A 27458-nucleotide genomic window follows, 5' to 3' on the forward strand; every position below is an offset into this window, starting at 1 on the left:
CACAATCCTTGGTTTTTCTCAGTCAGAGTGCAGCAAAAGGGAGATTAAAATGACAAGCACACTAAAATCAGCTTCGTCACTGCAGGGCAATTTTTCACATTAATTTTATATGCCAGTTTATTTTAGTGATCCTGGGGCTTTAAAGGCACTGAGGAGCCTTTCTCCGCCCAAAGGTCCCCTTTAAACCTCAGGGGATAAGGCACAAGACCTGCTGTTTATGGAGCAGGGGCCGCGGCTGAAGTCGTAAAACTGCCGCCTCAAAGCCTGCTAGAGGCGAGGCAAGAGAGGAGGGGGCCAAGCTGCAATAGGAGGTGGAGGCGGTACCTGTCTGATGGGTGGGGTCGGGGGCTGAGCGCAGAAGGTGGGTGGAGACGATGCTCCATCCGTGAAGTTGGTGCCCAGATTGTGGGTGGAGTCGGGGGCAGTGCTCGATTGGTGGGTAGGGCCAGAGGTGGTGCTCGGATGATGGGTGGTGCTGGTGGGCGGAGCGTGAGGCGGTGCCCAGTAGGAGGGCGGAGTCTCCCGTGTGTGTCGGTAGTCAGCTGAGCCAGGAGGCCGTGCACGGTGTCTCTCCTCTGCTGGGATTTTGAACCTCTGGAGATTGAGCAACTGCACTTCAGCTATAACGTTACACTAGTGCCGAGCTGCCACTGACTTCAATAAAAAGAAGAGGAAAAACTCTTATATTTCAGCTTCGCCTGCGGGAAGGTCTGACTTTTAGGTGAGTTCTCAGCTTTAGTGTATCTGTATATTTAAAATTTTTCTTAGTTTTTCTGTCGCAGAACACGGGGAAGTAGATTTACACTCAGAATATTGCAAATCACTGCTTACTGGAGCTTATTTAAAAACGTCCTAAAGTGGCGATCCAGCTACTGCAGAAGAGTACGGGCTTTATCTAATAATCATTTAAAGCCCTTTTATCTCTACTTGTGTGACTTTCGCGGCATAGTAGGATAAAGCATGGTAAATATGGGTACTGTTGAATAGTCTAAAGCCAATCACGAAATTGTATATACACATATATTTTTGAAAAAGTCTGCGGTATAAATTCAGCAGCGCGGTCCTTCGCATGAAGGATCGGGACACCCCGCACGGCGTGCGATGGCCATGGCCGGCTTTGCACCCCGGTGTGCGGGAATGCACGCCGCTCGCTTACACAGTTTATGTTTGTAACTTACAACAATACCGTCATTGTTTGTAACGACAGCTGATTTCCCTTCATTGTATGATAGATGCAACTTTATGTTTGTGTGTAATTTGGGGTGGGGTAAGTAAAGCTTTGCGGAGCTGCACGCCGTGCAGCCGCAGGGGCAGTTTTTGCCCCACATGTCCGCCCCGTTTTAAACGCCTTACTTCCCGATAGACAGCTCGCATAACCAACTGCCCTTTGAACGCAGCTCCGCGGGGTGTTTCTCTTTAATATTAATGATAATAAAAACAACAACAACAATAACGGGCTGTAGTAATGCTCATTTTGATGTCGCGGTGGTACTTTGAACTGTGCATTTCCGTGATCCCAAAATCCATTTAAAACAACACAGCCGCAAAGGCCATTGGTACCGATCCGATACCGTCCAGGACAACCGGACACCCCTTTAAACTCAAGTGGGTCAAGGAGCTTTTGCATGAAGGACTTTCTTGGGACATTTGAATCGCAGCCCCGGAAAAGGGGTCCGGCATGACAAATAGTTACCGATAGCTCCGTGGGTTGAATTTAAGCAAAATAAAAGTTTAATCCCCGTCTTTGGGAGCCATCTTCTGGGCCGGTTTGGTCTGCCCCAGGCCGTTCGCTTATTTTAAGGGACCCGGAGCCATTCCGACCCCCCATACACGCACGTTTCAGGGCTGCGGTCCGGCGTGTTTTCAACGCGACCTTTGGCACCTTCTCGTGCAGCACAAACTCATGCCTAAGATGCAGTGTAGTTTTGTTCTGCTGTTGACGTGTTTTCTGAAATAAACCAAGGATTTAATGGATATGTTTATGCATTAGCCATGAACTTTACGTTTTATAATTTGTGATGCAGTTGATAAACTGCAGTTAATTAACAAGCTTTAAGACAAAAGGCACCGGACCTAGGGTACTTCGTGTTCTCTTAAGTGCAGATCAGCACAGTACCCCAACGGAGGGCTTTTAGTATAATTTCTCTCGGCAAAAAGACTCTTATAAGGCTCTCCCGCGTTCCTCCCGTCATTATTTGCTTTCGTAATACTGCTACAGGATCGCCTGTGTCTTGGAAAACGTCGACACTATTTTACTGCTTTGGTGGTTGTGGTGGTGATTTTGCCTTTCACCTACTGTCTTAAAATTAAACCGCGAGTTGGTTTCGGTGAACTAAAACAAGTCTGTGCATATACATTAATCAGAGCAGGAATAAAAGCTCGTCTGCTAAAAATAGAGATGAGATGATGTCAAAGATCCCCACCTCAGCCATCCAGGCAGACTGTATGTGACAGATAAAATCTCAGCACCCTTATTAAATTTAAAAGGGATCCATTACCTTACACACATGAGATGCAGTTACTGTTTCTGACACATTTGTCAGGCTTGCCAAAGACCCTCTGTCTTCTTGAGGTCTTGTTATTGAGTGTAACAGCTGCTCCTTCATGCCCCATGTGTGCCCTGGCACCCAAGACCATCTGAATCAGATGGAGATATGTGGACAAGAACCTGTGGTCAAATCAAGGGTCTTATAAGACAGTGGTGACATTTAGAACCCAAAACATGGTCTGTTCTGTTACGTTCTGTGCTGGATATGATAACCTCGAATACAGGGACCTGAAGCTCTCCTGGTTGTGGATTATGCAATATACGAGAGTGTTCTCTTACGTTCGGCCGTAATTGCTAAACTGGACCGGACTTAATGGCTAAAATAATGTCTGACTATGTTCTCCAGGTAAAGAGAAGCCACAGGAACCATTGCTTGCTTGGGCACCTGAAGACTGTGGTTGTACGTGCTTTACCGCTGTTCTTTTGCAGACAGAGGTCTTTAGCAGTAATAAGAATGGTGACTTTGAGTTTATGGAATGGTTTTCAGGGATCCATTCTCTTAAGACTTCCATGATTGCACAGTATGACCCTGTGGCTACAGACGTCCCCTGCACCAATGTGTCTGTCTCTCATCTCGTCCTGTTGGAAATTACTCAAAGCTGTCATGCAGGAAGCACACCACCCCCATCGGCCAATAACAAGCTGCTTTGGTACCAGTGCTATTGACCTGAGCTCTGGCACCATATTGTATGATGAAGATCTTTGGTGTGAGTTATTGCACATGCTGACTGTAACCGTGACTCAGCATGTAATCACTTTGAGTGTACGATTTTTTTCTTATAGTCCTGGAGGTGTTCTGCAAGTGGAGATTGTCTTTTTTTCTGATCATAACAATCATAAACGTTAGCAGTGAGATGTGGGTATATGTTGTGTAGTTTACCAGCCGGTTTACTAGATGCCTCAGTACGAACATACATCTCTTAAATAACTCAATTAATACTTCACAATTTAGAGGTATAGTGTTAAACTACACTTTCAGAAAGTAGGGCAAAATTTTGTACTTTTGCTTGTCACTGGGGCTGTACCTTCAAGGGTCTGCCATTTATACCCTTAGCTGTAGGTAACTGTACCTTCAGGTGACGGGTAAGACATTTGGCCGGACGCCAGCTTTTCCATACTATCTGGACATTTATTTACTCCCACAGACCGATAAAAACAAATTCACTCACAGGAGTGTTTGAGTGTGCATTTTTGTGTTACGGTATAAATTATTAAATGGTGAAATATGGTGTTACTGATTTCCTGTTTTGACAGTCCAGGTATCGTCATGAACACTGATGTACATCTGGAGGTCAAACTATACAAGACCACCATCGATCATTGTCACTGAAAATGACATTGATTCAGCGATTAACATTAACAGTGTTGTCCAGTGTACCAGAGGAATGCCGGAAATACACAGCTGATGGTCTTTGGGGCCTTTTTCCACCACAGAAACTTTTTTTTTTCATGAACCAGCAAGACACTGTCACATTTCCATCGCAGGAATTGAATCAAATTGTAATTCCTAGGAAGTAGTGCCCCATCCTGGGTTGCGCCCATAGTTTCCCAGATAGACTCTGGACCTCCACTACCCTGCATAGGAGAAGCAGATATAGAAAATCTAGTCCTGGGCGATGTACCCAATAAGTCTTTTATGTAAGCTGATATTAGGCTTCTTCTGAAAGTTATTATTTAGCGGTGTGGTATGAAATAGCTACCTGTAGTCTGTCTTAATTTTTTATGGTACAGCATCATCTTAAAACATCCTAAATATGACGTTCCTTCCATTGCGGTATTGTAAAGTTTCTGCATTATTAGATTCTCGGCATTGTATCTGTCTTTGTAATCTGTCTAGATTTCCCTAAAAACACTCTGCACACACGCTTGGTTCAGCAGATGTCGACGGTTTAGTGCATGATACCCAAGTGTTGGATTTAGTTAAGGATTCCACGTGGACCTTTTTGTGAAGTAAAGAGCTTTATAAAAGTGCATATTTCTGTCAGATTTTGCAGGGTTGGTAGAGACTGGAGTTGGCCCGGTGTATTGGATGAGTACAGAAACATCTAGTTGGGAGATATGGCTCCCCAAGTTAGACTTTAGGTGTCTGTCAAAGAGCTGAAGTTCAGCTTCAGGCTGCCGGGGATATGAAGCATATTTGATGGCTTCAGTCTCAAGATGACTCCGCTTAGGAACCTGATAGCTTCAAGAATGTGCCTTTTCAGGCCGGTGAGTCTGAATAGGGACATCGATTCAAGATTAAGGTTTAATCACTAAAATAGCACTTAAATTTTTTTTTGGAAAAACCTTCAAGTGCTTTGAAAATGACATTGTATGTAAAACCTTTGAGAATGGGAATAGCAGAGGTGGAAAGTTCAGGTTCAGAAAGTATAAATCCAGACCGAGATTTTGTTTCAACTTACCAGTGAATGTGACTCTTCATTACTGATTGGTTGAAACGAAACGTTGATCTGGATTTGTACTTTCTGAACCTGAACTTTCCACATCTGGGGAATGGTGAGATTTTCGCTGTAATTCTTGTACTGGTGCTGGCCATCCCTATCAGTGATGATTTCTCTGTGAATTCAGATGAACGGTTTCCGGTCACAGCAAGCTGCCTCTGTTCTATAGCTGTGCCGCTTTGTGAAATCAATGGCTGGTGCCGCTTCAAGGTTTTCTCATGCATAAACTTTCCCCATTTCAGCGATATCCTGTTTGGAACCTGGACATTCAGCTTTCGAGTTGTGGAGGAATGTTTCCCACCTGTGGTGTTGCGTCATGTGGTGTCTGCATTCCTTTTTGATTTGATGAAACCATTTTGTCAGCTCCTTCATTTAAAAGATTTATTTGAAAATATAATCAATGCATCAAATATCAACGTAATAAAAGTTTGTTTGTATTCAAGAGACAATATGGTATTTCAATAATGACCGCATTAGACTTCTATCATTGATTTTGACAAGGGCATCGGATTGGTTTCAGCACTGGTAGGCAACAAATCAGCTCCAAATCCCTACCCCACTGAAGTGAAGTGAAGAGTTACTCAATGTCTCAGTACAAAACTAGGCTGAAAAGCCATCTTTTCACCATTGCATATAATAATCTACAGTAATGTTATTTTATTAAGTTATATACAATGTCTTATCAGCTATGTAATTCATTTGTTTTTGGTAATATGGGGTGTCGCTGCTCTCAGAAGAGGTAGGGGCTAGAGTCCCCGGTGAGGCAGGAGGCTAAGGTTTCAGAACATTACGCTTTAAATTATCCAAAAAAAGGCTTTTCAGTCCAGGAGGCAGTGAAGGATTTAACATTGTGTAGAATTACGACCAAAATGTCAGAGGGGAGGTATTCTGTCCTGCCCACAGTGATATGCCCTTTACACGCTGCCATGTAAACAGTACCCTGCTTTACTGAGTAAAGGATAAATTGACATAGTGTGTTTGTCCTTCTAAATAGTGTTCTAAGGACCGAATGTCCTGGTAATAGGTGTCCCAGCCCCCACCCCCAAAAATGTTTTCTGTCATTGTAAAACAGACCACATCGCTGCTTTCAGTGTGTTGCATTTTTGACAACATTGTGATACAAAGGGTTCGTCTGGTGGTGGGACCTGGCTGGTGACAAAGCACTTAGCTGTATTTCAACGGAGGCCTTATTTGTTGTGGCTATATTGACACGATTTCTTATCTTAATCCAACACTTCCAAACTTTGTGTTTTGTATGAGATTACAAATCAGCTGGATGACGGCAAGAGAAGGATTTAAAGGTTTTCAGATATTTAAAAACTGATCACAAAGCAACATAGCTTTGGTTAAACTGGAAAAGCTGTAAAATATGCTTTAGTGCTTCAGTAAGATACATTCATCTTAACCTTTTGTATTATGTACTGAAATTAACAGTTTAGTCACACATTGAAGCCATCCGCCTGCAGACACACACACACCTACACACACACCCACACACACACACCCACATACACACACACACCCACACGACTCATTACCAGCGAGTCCTTTCAGCCTGTCTGTTGATCCAAAAGGCATGTACTTTGTCTGGTTCCATTCATGATTGCACCATGAGGATGGAGCTCTATCTGAAGTTCCAGCATGGATTTAATGTGGAGGGAGATTCTAATTGCAGAGTTCATCCTTCTTGATAACAGTGAAACTGAGAGCTGTGATTTTTATTGCACATATTAGGATTTTTCAGAGGATAGCAACTCTTCCCTTTAAGGTCTGCGTCTATGCTGACATCTGCATCTATGCTGAATTCTCTGTGGTCACAAAGACTAAACTACATTGAATGTATAATTGTATAATGAACTAATTGATTACTAAATATTAATTCAAAACTTCATATGGAGACGGGGTCACGTCTGGAACCGGCAGTAGAGTGACCAGGTCATGACCACATAGAGACACAAATCAAGGATGTGAGGTCAGTCCGCCCCAAACATATCACAGTTACATAAGCATACCCATATGAAGGTGCCTATTCATAGATTTTTACCTAAGGGTTTATGATTTGGGCCAACTATGCTAGTCTTTTTACACTTTGACACGTCCATCTTAAAAATGAGAAGCTGGAAACTTCTTCCTGCCTTTTTGTGCATACTGTTCATATTTGAGCGTGAACCTCTGAACCCCCCCCCCCCCCCCCGAGATTAATCACTGCCACTGACAAACGAGCTGAGGTTTTTCTCCTCGTATCGCTGTCTGGAGATCCATCGGGTCGTGCGTTCATGCCAGCGGCCGCTGGTTCGGACGACACTCTTGTTGACGCTGAAGTTTTTTCCGCTGGAGTAAGACTCTGCTGACTTTAGAAATGGAAAGGTCTGCATCCTCTGTTAAAAGTGCCCCACTGGATGTCAGGTTTGCAGGGTAGTGTATTATAGATATTAATGAAAACCACATTGGGAATATTCAGGAATTACCATAACTGACAAACCTAAAACGAAGAGATATTATTTCTGGCAGATTGTTAGTGTGACAGGTTAATCCGCGTCGTATTTCTCAGCTGTTTCTCTGTTCCCAATAAGAAAGCTGTAAAACATTTTCATTTTAACTCTTAATTAAACCGCCAACCCTCTACTGCAAATGAAATGAAGGCCCAGCTAATGCATTCCTCACGTGCAGATCGTAAACTTGTTGAATCGTGAAACAGCCCAGTGCTGCCAAAATCAGCCATGGAGCTCAGTCACCCTGCAGTGCCAGTGTCAGGTTTCCTCCCATCTGTTTTTCAGGCTCTTCCAGGAGGAATGGGAGACACTTGCGTAAACATCACCTTATTTTGTGACTCGCCTCTCGACAGCGTTGTCGCATAAATGGCGTCATATTGAGTGTTTGACACGATTTCTTATCTTAATACAACACTTCCAAACTTTGTGTTTTGTATGAGATTACAAATCAGCTGGATGAGAGCAAGAGAAGGATTTAAAGGTTTTCAGATATTTAAAAATTGATCACAAAGCAACATAGCTTTGGTTAAACTGGAAAAGTTGTAAAATATGCTTTAGTACTTCAGTAAGATACATTCATCTTAACCTTTTGTATTATGTACTGAAATTAACAGTTTAGTCACACATTGAAGCCATCCGCCTGCAGACACACACACACCCACACACACACACCCACACGACTCATTACCAGCGAGTCCTTTCAGCCAGTGTACGTGGGGGAAAAACGTTTACTCTGGGGAAAACTGCAATACTTGGCATGCAAGAAATCACAGGGAATCAATTTTTTTCTCTATCTTTTGTCCCAATGCTGCCTTTGCTTGAGAAATGGCAGGGGACCAGACGGCTGTAGTGGTTAATATAGTTGATAATGCGTGAACCTCTTTCGTTTTCCAGCATTCAGATGAAACCGTAAATTAAATTAAACTTGGTGCCGTGGCCCAGTCTCAACTTCCCGACGCGATCTGCTGGCTTCTTGCGATGCGCAGGATCTCAGGGGGAGCGGCGTTTATCCGAGGCCACGCCGCGTGAGCTGAATTGAAATGCCTGCCTACTGTATTTCCCCTTTTTCCTCGCCTCTTGATAAATTAACAGGCGATACCTGTTAACAAAAGCAGTGCCGTCTCCCTGGTGTGGAGCCCAGGATGGTCACATGATTAATGGCGGTGACATCATCTTTGTGGCCGCCGCCTTTTTGTTGTAGCGGCGTGCGGCGGTGAGGTTTTTGGCTTTCCCCATGTAAAACCTGTGGACCTTCTCGGTCATGTAATCAGCCGGCTGCCACCAGAACCGGTGAACTTCCCAGCTTTCTGGAAGGTCGAATGCCAAAGAGCAGCCAGTAACAATAGTCAGGTAAAGAATTATAGTTTGAATAAACTCCAGGAGAGAACCTGTTACATAAAGGCTTCATAGATCTTTTTGGAAACACTTATTTAGACATTTCAAAGTATTAACTGGTTTACTGCGATAGCAGTGACATGTACTTGCGCTCACCCCAGGCTTTAATGAGATTATTTCTGTAATGCCCTTTTCCCGCTACATGAATTATCTTGGAATCACGAGTCTTGAAGTCATTGTGGTTTACACACTACGTGACTGATCAGCGACAGGGAGTCACACACTACAAGATCTTTCACCAGTGTCTAGTCAAATGACATGCGAGAATGACACCAGGAAATCACAATTCTAGTGTCAACGCGCTACAAACTGTTGAAACGCTGTAATCAAATGACAACACATTTATATAACGCATGGCAAGTTATATTACACACATATATACACTTAAACACTAAGAGCAGAATTCTAAACACATTGAACTTTTAATACCTTTCTGCCATCTTTTTAAGCTCCTTTTGGGTTTTCCTTCACCCTTTGTCTTGCACTCTCTTTGCCAGCAGCGACACTTTTCACACGAACAGGATTTGGAGTTGCCGAGAGGTCCAGATATTTAACATGCTAGATATCTGCCGGGCATCAGCGATGCATTGGTGGCTCTGTTGGGTCACATCTTTGAAAAGGTCACACACTGCAATCGAGCGCCAATTTGCTAGCACTGATCAAACACTGATTTACCTCTGATCTTGGGGTTTTGTTTGCCATCTCCAAAAAATGTAAACGAGCAGAAAATTGGGGCTAAACTTGTGTAGTGTGAACTTGAGGTGGTTTTGGTCCACCATGTACCATGTCCTGCTTTTTTCCCACCCGACATGTCTTAAAGTTTGACAGAACTTCCCAAATAATTTCCTCAAGCACTTGTAGGTGAAGACGCTTCAGTGCTTCTCATCCCAGTTTATGTGCAGTTATTTTCTGGTTTATCTTTGGGGCTCCATTGCCCGAAATGAATGATTAAATATTTACCTACAACTGATTAGACTGCAGTTGCATGAAGGTGTCCTGAGAATAATTTACCATCAGGAGAGAGCAGCTGGCGTTTAGTCTCGGCGTGAAAATCCGGTCTAATGAAAATCCCATCTTGGTGGTGTGTACGTCATTTGCTGAGGATCGAGAATATCGCAGTCCGTCACAGGCTCTGTCAGAGGAACAATGTTTGCACTGTCTGTCCGCTCTCCCTTTAGTGTGATGTGGCATTCTGCCTCTTTTTGCACTTTGCTATATCAGTCCTGTTCTCGGATTTAGATGGGGTCACCGGTGTCGCTTCTTCGCCGTAATGTAATATGGCGTTCAACCCTCTCTTTGCCGTAGTGTAATATGGCGTTCCCCCCCCTCCCTGTGCCGTAGTGTAATATGGCGTTCCCCCCCCTCCCTGTGCCGTAGTGTAATATGGCGTTCCCCCCCCTCCCTGTGCCGTAGTGTAATATGGCGTTCCCCCCCCTCCCTGTGCCGTAGTGTAATATGGCGTTCCCCCCCCCTCCCTGTGCCGTAGTGTAATATGGAGATCCACCCCTCCCTGTGCCGTAGTGTAATATGGCGTTCCCCCCCCTCCCTGTGCCGTAGTGTAATATGGCGTTCCCCCCCCTCCCTGTGCCGTAGTGTAATATGGAGATCCACCCCTCCCTGTGCCGTAGTGTAATATGCCGTTCCACCCCTCCCTGTGCCGTAGTGTAATATGCCGTTCCCCCCCTCTCTTCGCCGTAGTGTAATATGCCGTTCCCCCCCTCTCTTCGCCGTAGTGTAATATGCCGTTCCTCCCCTCTCTTCGCCGTAGTGTAATATGCCGTTCCTCCCCTCTCTTCGCCGTAGTGTAATATGCCGTTCCTCCCCTCTCTTCGCCGTAGTGTAATATGGCGATCCCCCCCTCTCTTCGCCGTAGTGTAATATGCCGTTCCCCCCCTCTCTTCGCCGTAGTGTAATATGCCGTTCCCCCCCTCTCTTCGCCGTAGTGTAATATGCCGTTCCCCCCCTCTCTTCGCCGTAGTGTAATATGCCGTTCCTCCCCTCTCTTCGCCGTAGTGTAATATGCCGTTCCTCCCCTCTCTTCGCCGTAGTGTAATATGCCGTTCCCCCCCTCTCTTCGCCGTAGTGTAATATGCCGTTCCTCCCCTCTCTTCGCCGTAGTGTAATATGGCGTTCCCCCCCTCTCTTCGCCGTAGTGTAATATGGCGATCCCCCCCTCTCTTCGCCGTAGTGTAATATGCCGTTCCCCCCCTCTCTTCGCCGTAGTGTAATATGCCGTTCCCCCCCTCTCTTCGCCGTAGTGTAATATGCCGTTCCCCCCCTCTCTTCGCCGTAGTGTAATATGCCGTTCCCCCCCTCTCTTCGCCGTAGTGTAATATGCCGTTCCCCCCCTCTCTTCGCCGTAGTGTAATATGCCGTTCCCCCCCTCTCTTCGCCGTAGTGTAATATGCCGTTCCCCCCCTCTCTTCGCCGTAGTGTAATATGCCGTTCCCCCCCTCTCTTCGCCGTAGTGTAATATGCCGTTCCCCCCCTCTCTTCGCCGTAGTGTAATATGCCGTTCCCCCCCTCTCTTCGCCGTAGTGTAATATGCCGTTCCCCCCCTCTCTTCGCCGTAGTGTAATATGCCGTTCCCCCCCTCTCTTCGCCGTAGTGTAATATGCCGTTCCCCCCCTCTCTTCGCCGTAGTGTAATATGCCGTTCCTCCCCTCTCTTCGCCGTAGTGTAATATGGCGTTCCCCCCCTCTCTTCGCCGTAGTGTAATATGCCGTTCCCCCCCTCTCTTCGCCGTAGTGTAATATGCCGTTCCCCCCCTCTCTTCGCCGTAGTGTAATATGCCGTTCCCCCCCTCTCTTCGCCGTAGTGTAATATGCCGTTCCCCCCCTCTCTTCGCCGTAGTGTAATATGCCGTTCCCCCCCTCTCTTCGCCGTAGTGTAATATGCCGTTCCCCCCCTCTCTTCGCCGTAGTGTAATATGCCGTTCCCCCCCTCTCTTCGCCGTAGTGTAATATGCCGTTCCTCCCCTCTCTTCGCCGTAGTGTAATATGCCGTTCCCCCCCTCTCTTCGCCGTAGTGTAATATGCCGTTCCCCCCCTCTCTTCGCCGTAGTGTAATATGGCGTTCCCCCCCTCTCTTCGCCGTAGTGTAATATGGCGTTCCCCCCCCCTCTCTTCGCCGTAGTGTAATATGGCGTTCTCCCTCTCTTTCAGGTACCTAACAGCCAGCAAAAGTTAATGTGAATAAAGGCTGAATAAAGAATTTAAGAGATTCATCATGGCAGTAGCCGGATGCCCGGACTATTTTCTGCACCATCCAAATTATCAGGTGAGACCCAATTGTTCTGTTTTTTTTTGTCAATTTTCTTTTTTCCATAAGATGTCCACCCAGTTTTTCATTTTTGGTGTTTCAAACTTGCAGGAACCTTGAATATGCAAAGAGAATGTATTTGTTTTTTTTTATATATCAAAACTTAAATACTATATTCTGGAAACGGCCTTTGATGCAGCAGTCGTGAAGTATTGAATGGAATTGAGTGGTTAATAATTTATTACCTCCCCCCCCCCCATTTTGCCATGTTTATAAAGTTGTTAGAGACGGTAGTTATCATCTACAGTGTATCCTCGTGCTGATTATGAAAAAAAAGAATAATAATTGTAAGACTTTATGTAAAGATAATTTACGGAACAACTTAGCCTTTCCCTAGGTTTTATATGTTTTTTATTTAGAAACATGAAGAAAAAAGCTGGCGAATGAATACATGTTAGCCAAGGTTAGGCAGCCGTGACGGTCGTATTTAGAGTGAGGGGCACAGCGATGGTTTGTGAATGGCAGCAGTACACATGCGCATTCCTTTGGGCTGAACGCATCGAGTTTGGCTGCTGTGACTCGACAGAAGAGCCTCTGAACTGTGGCCCCAGTCAAAGGAGTCAATGGTTTGTTTTGAAGAGCTTCAGTATCCCTGTTGATTTGGCTTGGACCCCGTAGGAGATATTGGTGAGCCCTCTCACCTTCTCGACCCAGCTTTTTGGTTCCCACCACGCCAGGCTATTGTACACATGATAGTCCTTGGTCCTTATGTCAACACTCAGGCTCCATAACATAACATCACTTGGAAAATATGTGTGGGGAAAATGTGACTGGCCTGCTCGATTACATTAATGGCAGGTTATTGGCCAAAGCGTTCGAATTCATTGTGGCGAATCAGCACGCTGATAACTTATTCACACGCCCCACATTGGTCAGGGTATCTGGAAGCTCCTGGGATGGCTTGATTGGAAATGCACCTCTGGGCATGTGCTCATTTAAAGTGTTGGGGAATCGGTAGAGCAGCCCATCTTTGTGGAGTTGTATAGCTGGTGCATATAACAGGGTTATGGGCTGCTGTTCAAAGCCTCCTTGGAGCGTGGAGGCTGGATCGGGGCCAGAAATCGCTTAGAAAGCCTGGACAGCTATGCTCCTCACTAACCTCCACTGTGAATAGCTTGCCTGTTACTCCATTTTGAATATTTCTATGTGTCGTAATAACTCGGGTCACATCGGATGAGGGCCCAAATAAAAAGAGCACGAAAGCCTCATCTGTGTGGGAGCACTTCACATTAAAATTAAGTGAAAATGCAGTTATCACAGAACTTAAATATTACAACAGCACAACTGCAATGTAACAACATCTTGGAAGACATTCACAGACGCAATAATGCAAAGTTAGCCGTAGATAATTATAAACTATTATCTGAAGATAATCACTGCTGAAACAAAGGTGAGCAACATTATTTAGCCACATGATTTTACATAATAATCATATATGAATGAATAACTCTTTTATAATGGCTTCTGTGTATAATGTTAATGCATTGTGTATATTGATCAGGGCCAAACAGTATTGAGAAGGTTCGCATCGTGATACTGGGAATTGTTTTACGGTAAATATTGTCATATATGTAAAACAAAAAGGAGTTGAAAATGTACACACAATAAACTACAGGCAAATAGAACTTACCTACCAAAACAGCCTGTCTAAAAAGTTGGTGGTGTTTCCACGAGTTGTGCTGACACAAAGCGGTGCTGATGAATCTTGCTATTGTCAATATCGATTCTGTGGAATCCAAAATATTTCCATACAGTGGAAGATCAATGTCTTTTTGGTGGTCAGTTCTTCTTGTTTGCTTTTTATCTCTTCAGCCATTTTGTTAAACTTCCCATAAATGCCCCACACTATTTATGAGCGAGTTGACAGCAAGCATGAACATGGTTATGGGTGGCTTGGAGAGCGTGTACAGAACTCATGCAAAAGTCGTGGTGGAAAACTTCAGACTGATTTTATACACAGCACTGCGCAAAAAGTCTTAGGCGGTCAGAGGTACGGCTGGGCATCGTTTAAAATTTTCCGATATCAGTACCAGAACGATACCTTGATTTCAATACTGGTTCCTGAACAATACTTTTTTCAATACCAATATGTTTTTAACAACAACAAAAATACATTAAACATTACAGCACAGATCTTTTATTTGATCAAGTTATTTTGTTAGCTATTGGTTACTGGGGGGACTGATTGTGATCATAATGGGACACAGCCCTTTATATTTTACTTGTACTACCCGCAACATGTTTATACTTCATAAATGAATCTGGCCAGCAGATCGATCTTTCATTTTTCACCAAATAAAAAATTATGCAACATTATCCCAGTAAGTGCTGGCATATTTCCCCGCCGGCACTGGCAATATATGGAGACGCAAGCAAAAAGGTATTCAGTTTTATTCAGGTACAAAAATAATTTAATCTGCTTGGTCTCTTTTTGCACTTCCGTGTAACTTCCATGTTAGTGCCAGTACTTGTGGTCAAGTAATCGGCAAGTTTACCGCTGTAAGGGCCTCCAGAGTGGTGTTTCCGAGGAACTGCAATCGGACCGACTTCTGATGATCTAGCTCACACACACATGCATACAACATACACACCAATTCATGCTCTCTCCGGGTGTCTCACGTGATATACGACAATGCGGTTAACAACTACGTGGGGGGCATATTTGAGCGTAAATGAGGGGCATATATGCACGTCGCACAGGAGCACCTAGTTTTAAAATTTAGTCGCACTGTCTCCAAAAATGGTTGCAAAATGTGACTAAATTTGCAGTCTGGAACCCTGTGGAGCCACACGTTTGATGTCTTAGGCATTTTTTACACTACAGAAAAAAAAAAACCAACACACACACTATCCAGCTCAGAAGTTTTTCCTTCCGGCCTCTATGTCGGGTTTGTGTAATGTTATGTTAGACAGACAATCACCAGTGGCTTTAGATCTTTACACAAATACACTGCATGCTTATTAGCTAACAAATGCTGAGATTTATGGTTTGGGTATCAGAATTTGTCACCGAAAGAATTTATTTTTCAATTCTCGATAGGATCGGAGTATTTTGGTCGGTACCACGAAGTTTGGTACCCAGCCTTAGTCAGAGGAAAGGACATTTAAATGATCTTCATGTGATTATAATTAAGATATTATGTCTGTAAAAGTGTGTTAGCTTAACTATTTCAAAATCTCGTGTAAAATATTTGCAGCATCATCGATGTGTGTATGCTCAAAAAAATGAGGAACACTGTGAAAACACATCAGATCTCAATGGGAAATAAATCATGCTGGATATCTATACTGATATGGACTAGGTAATGTGTTAGGAATGAAAGGATGCCATATCGTTTGATGGAAATGAAAATTATCAACCTACAGAGGGCTGAATTTAAAGCCACCCCGAAAATCAAAGTGAAAAATTATGTGGCAGGCTAGTCCATTTTGCCAAAATTTCATTGCAGCAACTTTGTATGGCCCCCACATGCTTGTAGGCATGCCTGACCATGTCGGGGCTGCTCCTAATGAGATGATGGATGGTGTCCTGGGGGATCTCCTCCCATATCTGTACTAGGGCATCACTGAGCTCCTGGACAGTCTGAGGTGCAACCTGGTGGCGTCGGATGGACTGAAACATAATGTCCCAGAGGTGTTCTATTGGATTTAGGTCAGGTGAGTGTGGGGGGACAGTCAGTGGTATCAATTCCTTCATCCTCCAGGAACTGCCTGCAAACTCTCGCCACATGAGGCCAGGCAATGTCATGTACCAGGAGGAACCAAGGAGCCGCTGTACGAACGTGCGGTCTGACAATGGGTCGAAGGATTTCATCCCGATATGTCATGGTGGTCAAGGTGCCGTTGTGTAGCCTGTTGAAGTCTGTGCATCCCTCCATGGACCATCACTGACCCACCACCAAACCGGTCATGCTGAACAATATCACAGGCAGCAAAACATTCTTCATGGCTTCTCAAGACCTTTTCAGGTCTGTCACCTGTTCTCAGGGTGAACCTGCTCTCATCTGTGAAAAGCACAGGGTGCCAGTAGCGGACCTGCCAATTCTGGTATTCTATGGCAAATGCCAATCGAGCTCCACGGTGTATAGTGAGCACAGGGCCCACTATAGAGGACGTCGGGCCCTCAGGCCACCCTTATGAAGACTGTTTCTGATTATTTGTTGAGACATTCACACCAGTGGCCTGCTGGAGGTCATTTTGTAGGGCTCGGGCAGTGCTCATTCAGAAGAGCATTTGTGAGGTCAGGCACTGATGTTGGACATGAAGGCCTGGCTCGCAGTCTCTGTTGGTTTTATGCACTGGAGTACAGTCATGCTGGAACAGAAAAAGACCTTCCCCAAACTGCTCCCACAAAGCTGGAAACATGTAATTGTCCAAAATGCTGAAGCATTAAGAGTTCCCTTCACTGGAACTAAGGGGCCTAGCCCAACCCCTGAAAAACAACCCCGTATCAATATCCATCCTCCAGCAATCTTTATAGTTGGCACAGTGCAGTCAGGCAGGTAACGTTCTCTTGGCAGTCGCCAAACCAAAACTCGTCCATCAGACTGCCGGACAGAGAAGCGTGATAAGTCACGTCACAGAACATGTTTCCACTGCTCCAGAGCCTAGTGGCGGCACGATTTGCACCACTCCACCATCCGACCATGCGCTTGGTGATGTGCTGCTTGCATGCGGCTGCTCGGCCATGGAAGCCCATTCAATGAAGCTCCTGGTGCACAGTTTTTGTGCTGGAGTTAATGCCAGAGGAAGTCTGGAACTCTGCAGTTACTGAATCAACAGAGCTTTGGTGACTTTTACGCAGTGTGCCCTAGCACTCTGCAACCTTGCTCTGTTACTTTACGGGGTCTACCACTTGTTTGATGAGTTTCTGTTGCTCCTAAACACTTCCACTTTGCAATAATACCACCTACAGTTGACCGTGAAATATCTAGTAGGGAAGAAATTTCACAAACTGACTTATTGCATCCTATGACAGTACCACGCCAGAATAGAATGAGCTCTTTAGAACAACCCATTCTTTCACAAATGTAACTGCTTGGCTAGGTGCTCGATTTTATACACCTGTGGTAATGGGTCTGAATGAAACACCTGAATTTAGTGATTAAGAGGTCCTAATACTTTAGTCCATATAGTGTGTCTCTCTGTGTGTGTATTATGTTTATATTACATTGTGAGGACCAAATGATCCCCAGAGTGTAACAAAAACCTGTTATTTTGACATTGTGGGGATCATTTTTCAGATCTCCACAACGATATGTGACTGCAATCAAAAAGCAAAAATGGCAAATTATTAAGCGCGAATGCACATAAGATACATACTAGGGGTGTAACGATATACTCACGAGACGAGACACGATATTGGGATATCACAAGAACGAGGTGATATTTTAACAATATTTTAAGGAAAACTTCAACGAAGAAATATATTACTGGAAAGCAGTCTTTTATTTGATTAATTTGAAAGACAAAAAATGCGAAATAATGCAGATGTATGGTGAAATGTTTTAAATAATCACCATCATCATATGCGGTAAAGAACAGAACAAATATCTAGCACCAGTGTTTCCCCTACCATTATATTAGGGGGGCACCCCGTCCCTCTTGAAGGTCAAGTTAATTTTATTTAATTTCGTTTTCTATATAGCGCCTGATCACAACAGAAGTCATTTAAGGTTAGAACAGATCTATACATTGTCCTTTTAGTAAACAAACTAAATAGCCTTATGTTATTTATCTTCACATAACAGCTTGTCATTTTTGTCGCACGTCTACAATTTTGGAAAATATGTTGCATCAACCACCTGAAAAGCAGACAAAAATATCTGTTTTTTTACTGATGTCATTAAAAGTCTGTCTGTCCCCCCCCCCCCGGCCAAAGCTGTAAACCTAGGGGAAACACTGAGCACCATAAAAGCATAAATTATTTCACCACAAATTCAAATGACAGGCTTCTCTCCTATTTGACTTCTCAATTAAACATAAAACAGAATATAAATAAAACAATATGAATAACAAACAAACTTTACTTAAATCCACCGGTGCAGTGGATTTAAGTAAAGATCTAAGATGGTGCTTTGCATAGTAGTAGCGTTAGCCGCTGTGTACGGCATTATTTTCCTACAATGCTTACAGATGGTTCGTGTTTTGTCCGTCACCCTTTCGCCGTTTATATTTTCCGCCGACATGCTTACAGCAGCTGATTTGCAGCGCTTTCGCAAGATCTCGTGACACCACCAATGCATACGCATTTTCACGGCTACAATAAACAGCCGCGCGTATCACTCGTGAATGCGTACTTTTGCACCAGTTATGCATACCCATTTACATCACTCCAAATCAGTGGGATCAGAAAAAAAGGACAAAATAACTTAAATTTCTCTAGTTCTTTGTTCTATTGGCATAATATACTGACTTTGCTGCAGCATAATAGTGGCAGCCACCAGGGACATATACAGTCATCCCACCATTACGAGACCCATAAACACACACTCAGACACAAGTGCAAGCACTATGCAGAAGTTTTATTAAAGACAGAGAATACAAAGAATCCAAAATCGGAGTATCTGGCTGAATATCCCATTCTGGGCTGGTGGAGATCACACAAAAGCAGCCCGTAAAAGGAACCCGATGTACCAAAAGTCTTACATTTTGTTAGGTTACTTATGGTTACGGTTAGGGCTGGGTAGGAGTTAAGGTTGTCATTGTTGATCCCTATGATGGAGTAAAAGTGTCTTAGTGTAACTTGTCTTAACCCAGCTGACTATCACGGTTCTTCCATTGAGACCATAATGTGTGCAAGACATGCAGTGTCGATACTGACACAACACATTGTGCGGGTCAAATATTGAGGATGGTGCAGTGAGTAGCGGTGTCACTGCACACTGCCACTGTGTGTATAATTACTCAATTAAATGTCAAATGAATCCGTAGATTACTCGACAATTAATATAATCGATAGTGACAGCCCTTCATCAGTGCTTGAGATTAAGCTTCCAGAAAGTTAAGGTTTACGATCTTTACAGGCGTGTGGGTTCACCAGTGTAGAGCCCTGCTTAGACTGCTGATGTTCATGTGAACCTGCCTTGCTGTTATCGTTTGTGTGGAGGAGCTTGATCTGACATGCTCCGTGTGATCATTTTGAAGGTATTTCTGTCTGCCAAACTCCAATTGAAATGTGACAGACGGAAACCGATGAGAGGGAGCTTAAAAACACCCACCGCTGAGTGCTAGTTCGGACTGGTTTCTGAGGGCCAGTCGCTAAGAAATATCAGTAAACAAGTGCTAGAAAAAACAAGCAGTGAGGAATGTGGGTCGCAACCTTTAGGCTGGCATGTCTGAGGTTATGTTGTCAAGGGCATTTGGTCGTCACTCACCACATATGAAAACGACTGTAGCCAAATTTAGAACAGAAGACTGCCTGAATGTGTGTCGGTTCATTGACAGTTCCCAAAAGCAAGCATTGTGCAATACTTATCCCAAGTTAAGTTCAGCTCCTGTTGTTCATGTGTGATTATTAATGTTTTATTGCTGTATTGGCCCAAATATAAGAATACCTCCATTATAAGGCGACCATCCATTTGTTGGTAGCTATTTTTAGAAAAGTTTTACGTTTTATAAAGAGAAATATATTTTTTTGACAAGAACATACAAGTTAACAAGTAAACACAGCTTAAAAAGCAACCAGGGGCAATCGGGTTACAATAAGTGTATTAAACAGTAAACATTCCAAAAACCTTTTTTTTTTTTTCTTTGGGGGGGGGGTTACAACATTACAAACTCCACAATCCTTGAAGATGTAGAATGTTTTCAATGTAGCAGACCCACATGAAGAGGGTAAAAAAACATTGTGGAGAAGGGCTGAACCATATTAATGAATATGACATGAGGTCTTTTAAACTGATTGCTGATCTTTATTAACAGCCACTATCGGTTTAATACTAGCAGCGGCACAGTCAGGGAAACCAACGATTTCCATGACACTCGGATACACGCTAAACATGCGCTTTGCCAGCGTTGCCAACTCTCACAAATCTGGCGTGACACTCACGCTTTTGGAATCAGGCTCGTGCAATAAATCTTACAGCAAGTCAATATCACAATAAGTCAAAAGACTCATTACAATATATAGTATTTGGCACAATCTATTCTTTTTTTGTCTAGACCTCAAATATAAGACCCCGTTTTCAGGCGTATTTTAAAGGGGAAAAAAAAAACGGTCTTATATTGGAATCAACATGGTATTTTGCCGTTATTGTAATGGTAGCCACCACTAAAGTATACATCAACCCTGTAACTTGACTTGTGCATTTTGCGTAATACTTTTGAATTACTTTAAAAGCGATTAATTTTTTAGCCATATATTCATTTTGTGTTGTGTATGTTGGGTTGAGCTGTCAGCTTGGGGTATAAAGTTTCCAGTAAAGATGACTGTCATCGGACAGGAATAAGAGAGAGTGCTTCCCTCTTGATTTGGTTTTGTGGCCAGTGATGACTCACAACCTAATGCCTCTCGTTGGACTCCCTACAGTTTGAGTCAGATAATTTGATACATAGATTTTTCTCACTATCCTACAATGAGCTCTCCTTCTCCCGCTAAAGGCTTATAGTACATTTCTTTCAGTAACATACAGAAATTCACAAAGGTCCAGTCTCTCTAGGCAGAAAGGGACCATTGTTTTGACTAGTTCTCTTCTGTATAGTTTTGAGTTCATGGCTTAGATGAAGAAGGCTGTAGTCTCAGATCCTGACTCACCAGCGTCTGTCGGCTATATACATTTTTTATGAAGTTCCTTGTCATGTTGGGTAGGGCCACTTATCATACCGTCCTTTTAGGAGTCCCTAGAGTTGCCTGTCTGCCTGACACATGGTTCCACCCTTCTTCCCAGCCAATGATTTTATTTTAAAGTGATGGTAAATTACCGCGTGGAAAAATGTTAAAACGAGGCAATCATATCATTACATCTCATGGTCTGATATTTCAGACAGAAGTAGTTGATGAATGCTGTCTAACAGTACAGCTGTGTGTTCACTGGTTTTCAATTAGCAATAACGTTTTCCTTTGTCTCTTCAGGATAATGTTGATCGAGCTCCAAAGCATAGATCAACAGACTTAATGGAGACAAATTTCCGGCATTCATCCAATCAGAATTCTCCTAATCATCAAGGTAGGTGTCAGTTTTCTTCCACAAGAAAGCCTGTATGATGTTTATACAAGTTTGTGTCATGATGTAGCATGGTTTGTGTCATGATGTAGCATGGTTTGTGTCATGATGTAGCATGGTTTGTGTCATGATGTAGCATGGTTTGTGTCATGATGTAGCATGGTTTGTGTCATGATGATGTGTAAAACGACTTGTTTACTAATTTTTCATTTAGTTTTTTTTTTTCTTTTCCTGAAAGGAATCGAAAGATTCCTACAGAAATGCATTCTGGACCTTCTCCTTTTTTCTTGCCTGAGATGCAGTGAATGAGGCAGATCTGACTCTGGTGTATGTTGGGTGATGTGGGTCTGAAGGAGACCCATTTTGAAATGGGAGACTCGCGCTCATTAAGTTCAGACTGAGTTATATATTCATCATCCATCTGCTGTAAACATTCGAACAGTTCAAAGGGTTGGATTGTAAAGACACGGGGTGCCATTATAATAAAGCTTTCAATCTAATTGTGCCACACAACATTCATCCAAGCTCATCAGAGCATGAGATTTAAGCACAATATTGACCCAGCATGGGAGGTAAAGTCTGACATTTTTGAAGTGTTGGGAAGTAGATGAGAGAGCACAGTGCTGGCACGGTGATAAATGGAGCAGAAATTGCATTTTAATTTTTTATTTCATCCCCATTTCGAGAAGAATCCACACAATGTGTTTTTGGTGACACTCACTGTGGGAATCAGTCAGCTCACATCATTTCTTTAAAAAAAATTAATTTGTGTATAATATGATGAAATAATTATATCATTATTAGATAAACAATAGTTGTATGACAAGGAAAAAAAATCTATTTACAGTAATATCCCAGTGTCTTCATGTTCAACTTGTTTAATATTTGTCAGATTCAGCATATATAAATATTTTGAAACATCACAAGGAGAAACGTCTCCTCATACCTTTGATCAATACTAATCTCTAATTTGTGGGGACAAAACTTCATATTTGAAACAGTAAATTAGTGGATCCTTTTCCTTGGTGACTTTATGGGTAAACAGACAGTCCATACATTATCCTTCCATACATATAATGCATATACAGTATATAGCTTCTGTTCCACTTATATATTTCATATTTCATTAGCTCTCCATATGCTTGTAGTATTATTATTATTATTCCTACCATGTTAGGTGCGTCATAATCTGTAGCAGTATGTATGTACAACTCACCCACACCATAATCTGTAGTAGTACACACAGCTAGCCATCACTGTGACGTGTAGCAGTATGCACAGCTAACACTCACTGCGACGTGTAGCAGTATGCACAGCTAGCACTCACTGCGACGTGTAGCAGTACGCACAGCTAGCACTCACTGCGACGTGTAGCAGTATGCACAGCTAGCACTCACTGCGACGTGTAGCAGTATGCACAGCTAGCACTCACTGCGACGTGTAGCAGTACGCACAGCTAGCACTCAATGCGACGTGTAGCAGTATGCACAGCTAGCACTCACTGCGACGTGTAGCAGTATGCACAGCTAGCACTCACTGCGACGTGTAGCAGTATGCACAGCTAGCACTCACTGCGACGTGTAGCAGTACGCACAGCTAGCACTCAATGCGACGTGTAGCAGTATGCACAGCTAGCACTCACTGCGACGTGTAGCAGTATGCACAGCTAGCACTCAATGCGACGTGTAGCAGTATGCACAGCTAGCACTCAATGCGACGTGTAGCAGTATGCACAGCTAGCACTCACTGTGACGTGTAGCAGTATGCACAGCTAGCACTCACTGCGACGTGTAGCAGTATGCACAGCTAGCACTCACTGCGACGTGTAGCAGTACGCACAGCTAGCACTCACTGCGACGTGTAGCAGTATGCACAGCTAGCACTCACTGCGACGTGTAGCAGTATGCACAGCTAGCACTCACTGCGACGTGTAGCAGTATGCACAGCTAGCACTCACTGCGACGTGTAGCAGTACGCACAGCTAGCACTCACTGCGACGTGTAGCAGTATGCACAGCTAGCACTCACTGTGACGTGTAGCAGTATGCACAGCTAACACTCAATGCGACGTGTAGCAGTATGCACAGCTAGCACTCACTGCGACGTGTAGCAGTATGCACAGCTAGCACTCACTGGGACGTGTAGCAGCACGCATGACTAGCTTGCACTGTGAACAATATGCATGGCTAGCCCATACCATGAGCTGTAGAAGTAAGCACATCTAGCCCACACCGTGAACAGTATGCAAGGCTACCCCACAGGGTCAGCTATAGCAGTATGCATGGCTAGCCATCACTGCGACCTGTAGCAGCATGTATGGCGAGCCCGCACTATGAGCTATAGCAGTACGTACAGGTAGCCTGCACCGTGAGCTTAGCAGTACAACCTTAACCTGTAAGGTGTATTAATAATTTATACTTGTCAGTAATGAAAGAAATACTCAGATTATTTTCATTCTAAGACATTGATACTCCACAAAGTTCCAATGGTTGATGGAGTGTGTTTTGAGTAGTAAATTCTCAATGATCAAATGCAGCTTAAAGTCAAACTTGATACCTCCTGTCTACATTTCACTTCTTATCATCTTTATCTGCTCTTTAGATGCATCTGATATGTGAAACAGTAACTCTTTTGTCCTTATAATCACATTATAATTCCTGTAGGGTTTCTTGACGTGGCCTGTTTATTGAACAGTTTGACTGTTGATGTCTTCTCGAGTGTGACTGGCTGCTCATGCCCATGATTACTGACTCTGATACAGTAACTGCTCTTTTTTTCAGTGCAGCACCACAAACCCTCGTGTTTGTTCTCCAGAGAAATTTCATCCTGCCCCCGTTCTTGGTATAGAGAGTAGCACACCTGCCTAAATTGCTAAAATCCACCCAATGCCCCTCTGATCAAACTTGACACATTATGAATGCCATTCAATGTCCGTTAAGATGAAGGGGGGGGGTCAGCAGTAGTGTGCAGCTGGTGGGCTCCGGGCCAATCTGTGAGGTGAATCGTTTCCATGGTGATACTCTTAGGTTTTACTCTGCTGATTGTCTTGGAGAGTCAAAACCACATGCTTTACCAGTCTCTTTTCATCATTTTATTTTTTTGGTTAGTTTTTTTTGTTATTGGAAGAAACTAAACCCATCTGATGCAGGACTTAAATTTATACCCAAACAGGAAAGCTGGCACTTGAAAGTCAAGAAACATTTATTTTGAAATATGAACTGAAAAGCGTGCCATAATTCTAACTTCAGGTTGATGAACCCTCATGGATCATATACATTGTGTGGGGGAGTTCTTGCTTATCTGATATATTAGCAGCAGAACTGAACCGTGGTGGATGTCCTAACTTGACCTGGCATGGAGACGGTTCCATATTAGGTAAATCAAATAGAAGGGGTCATTTCCAGGAATGACAGCGCAGCTTGTGTGTCGATGCTTCACATCTTTAGATATGCTGATGACACTGTTCACGCGTAACAGATGAAGAGGCTGCACGTGTTGCTTGTCCAACAGCTTGCTCTTCCAGTGTCTGCTCGACAGCAGCTGAGTTGGTGACATCCTTGGGACCTGGTTATGATGAAGTGTTTGCAGGTGCGAAGCCCAAGAAAGGAATTTGTTTTTCTCTTCGGAGGATCCCTTTGCACAGCTCCATACACCACATCCCTGTTTCTGCTCTGAAGAGTTTAAAAATACTACAAACCCTTTAAGTCCGAATTGAAATCCTCCAGCTATCTCGATAGCTGCCACCTTCGTTTATACTGGCTTGAACTCATTGGGAAAATGTTTGGCTTTTGTGATCTTCCCTAGTTGGTCAGCACTGCCATCTTACATTTGTGTCTTTTGTTGTTGTCAGTCAGGGATAGTTATCCTAGAATGAGAGCTTTGGTAATACCGTAAGTTTCTCTATGACGTCTCAGTCAGCGTTGTCAAACTGGTAGCTACACATATGTCTTTTAAAATGCATAACATAAGAGCCGTACAGAAATCTGAGTCCCTGAAGAATATAAAAAAGTGTAGTGGGTGAGTGAGCCCATTTTTGATACAGCGGTGTGATTCTCTGTAAACAGTGGCGAGCAGATCACAGACTAACACACTTCCCAGACTTTCCCTTCCTTCATTGACCATCTGTGTTGGTGTGTTTGTTTGTGGGATTATTCCCTTCCACTAGTGTGCTGCACATTACCATTTGGAAAGATCCTTAATTCCAGGGTGCTCTATTGGTTGATTTGTCCTCTCTAGCACTTGCATATTTTTTTTTATGTAGTTTTACATATTAATAGGGAGGCTAGATTGATCACTGCTTCCTGTGCAGAGAGGAAAGAACGACTGGCAGGATATAGTTTAATATTTCTGTGCTGCTTTTGGAGTCGATTTACAAAAAAAATTGTCATACACTGAGTATGCTAACTTTTTTTCCTCCCAGCTTTCTCAGAAAATAAGTGTTTTAGCTTAATATTTGAAGCCCCATTGAGCTGGGAATGAGCTTCAAAAATAGCCTGTTTTGCCATAACACCCATAATAGACACAAACCCAATTAACGTACAATGAGCGTCTCCATTCTTTTGTTGGAAATGAACCCACATGGAGCCAGACAAACACACTGGTCTTTCTCGTCTTTGTCTCCATTACTGATTAAACAAAACGTCTGGAACGGCTTTTGTGGAGCATTAGCCTTGCCCCACTCTCTCGCTTGTAAATAAGTCGTTCGATGTTCTGACAATGGGCTTTCTTGAATCTTACACACACCTTCACTCAGTGATAAACTTCTGAACCAAAAGACAATTACCTGGTTTCAAGCCAAACTTACAGTATTTTCCAACTTGATAATGTCCCTGGTGTCAAAAGCCTGCATTCTACATTAGTCATTTTGAAGAAAAGAAGAGTCACTCATTTTTTTTGAAAATACTTTGAGTTTACAATGCAGGTAGCTCTGGGGATTGTTATTGAAATGTGTAAATCCTAATAGTATCGAGAACATGAATTTAATGTCAGTCTCACTAATTCTTCATTTCTCTTTCTCTACAGTTTGTTTTATATATAAATGCTTTATGTTAATTTTACTCATCGTACTTAAGTCTTATCCAATAAAGTCCTATATTAATAGGATTTTTAAATTCATCTCCGCTTTGCATTTTTAATATATCATTTATATTTATATTTTATAAAGAGATCTGATAAGATGTTTATTTACAAAGAAAGTATCTGTTATTGCATTTCATCAAGGAATTATACGATTCTCTTAATTAAGGAATGGCAATGCCAAGCACTGGAGCTTATGCACGCAAACCACTTTTTGTGGATGTTAAAAGGGTCCTGTTCCCACCACATCTGGACTGATGTAATCCGCCGTGAGCCCAGCGGGTGGCGATACAGCCTTCAGAACTCCCGCAGGTGCCTCTGCCAGCCGCGCCGCTGGGATCCTCGTCGCGGTTGTGGGGGAACCGGGTTAAACGCTGTAGCTGCTTCAGGTTAATCGAAAGGATTATGATGATGTGCTGGGATTTTGGCTGCGCAAGAACCTTTCCCTGACCGGGCGCTGCCAGACTCTCCAGCGACCCATACCAGACGCTTATCGATAAGTTTCCTGTGTTTAAAAACATTTGTCAGTCATGAAATCATTGTGAGGTGGTTAGTCTGGCAGTACAAGAGGAACCTTAAACCAGAAGCAGAGCTGTCCACGTGGCCTGTAGGTATCCCACCCACTCACTGTAGCGTCCCATTGGGCAATGACCCTATCTGCCTACGTGGCTTCAATTTTTTTTTCTGGTAATGTACAAAATTTATAGTTGGGGCATTGAGAGCTGCTGCCTTTTTTTATGGCTTTGCATAAAGAGGTTTATGAGCGTACGGCTCACGTTAAAGCAGCATCTGTTCTATTTCCTGACCCTTTTTCAATCAGCCTTCCCCCAGCCCTCGTCTGTTTGCCAAGGAGGACAAGCAGATAATTTACACAACGCCATGGCAATCAGGTGGGGCCTTGGGATTTGTACGTCCATTACTGTAAAAGTAAATGTATTGCGTGCGTCTCTATTGCCAATGCTGACATCGATACAGGGTGGCAGGCATGCCATGTCTGAGCGACGTGGCCTTGTTTAGACCTT

General features: G+C 43.4%; 1 protein-coding gene across 2 annotated transcripts in view; it reads left to right on the forward strand.

The window, feature by feature from the left end:
* Window positions 1-506: 506 nt before the first annotated feature.
* grb10b (growth factor receptor-bound protein 10b) overlaps window positions 507-27458 on the forward strand; it is a 63430-nt gene continuing 36478 nt past the window's right edge. The window contains exons 1-3 of one of the 2 annotated variants that reach the window (XM_023806242.2): window positions 507-721; window positions 12041-12155; window positions 21271-21364. In XM_023806242.2, coding sequence (XP_023662010.1) covers window positions 12105-12155; window positions 21271-21364 — 145 coding nt within the window. In that variant the 5' untranslated portion in view covers window positions 507-721; window positions 12041-12104. The remainder of the gene's footprint in view (window positions 722-12040; window positions 12156-21270; window positions 21365-27458) is intronic. The other variant, XM_023806243.2, reaches the window with a different exon arrangement.

This window comes from Paramormyrops kingsleyae, chromosome 9, assembly GCF_048594095.1.
Source record: "Paramormyrops kingsleyae isolate MSU_618 chromosome 9, PKINGS_0.4, whole genome shotgun sequence".
NCBI classification, from domain to species: domain Eukaryota; kingdom Metazoa; phylum Chordata; class Actinopteri; order Osteoglossiformes; family Mormyridae; genus Paramormyrops; species Paramormyrops kingsleyae.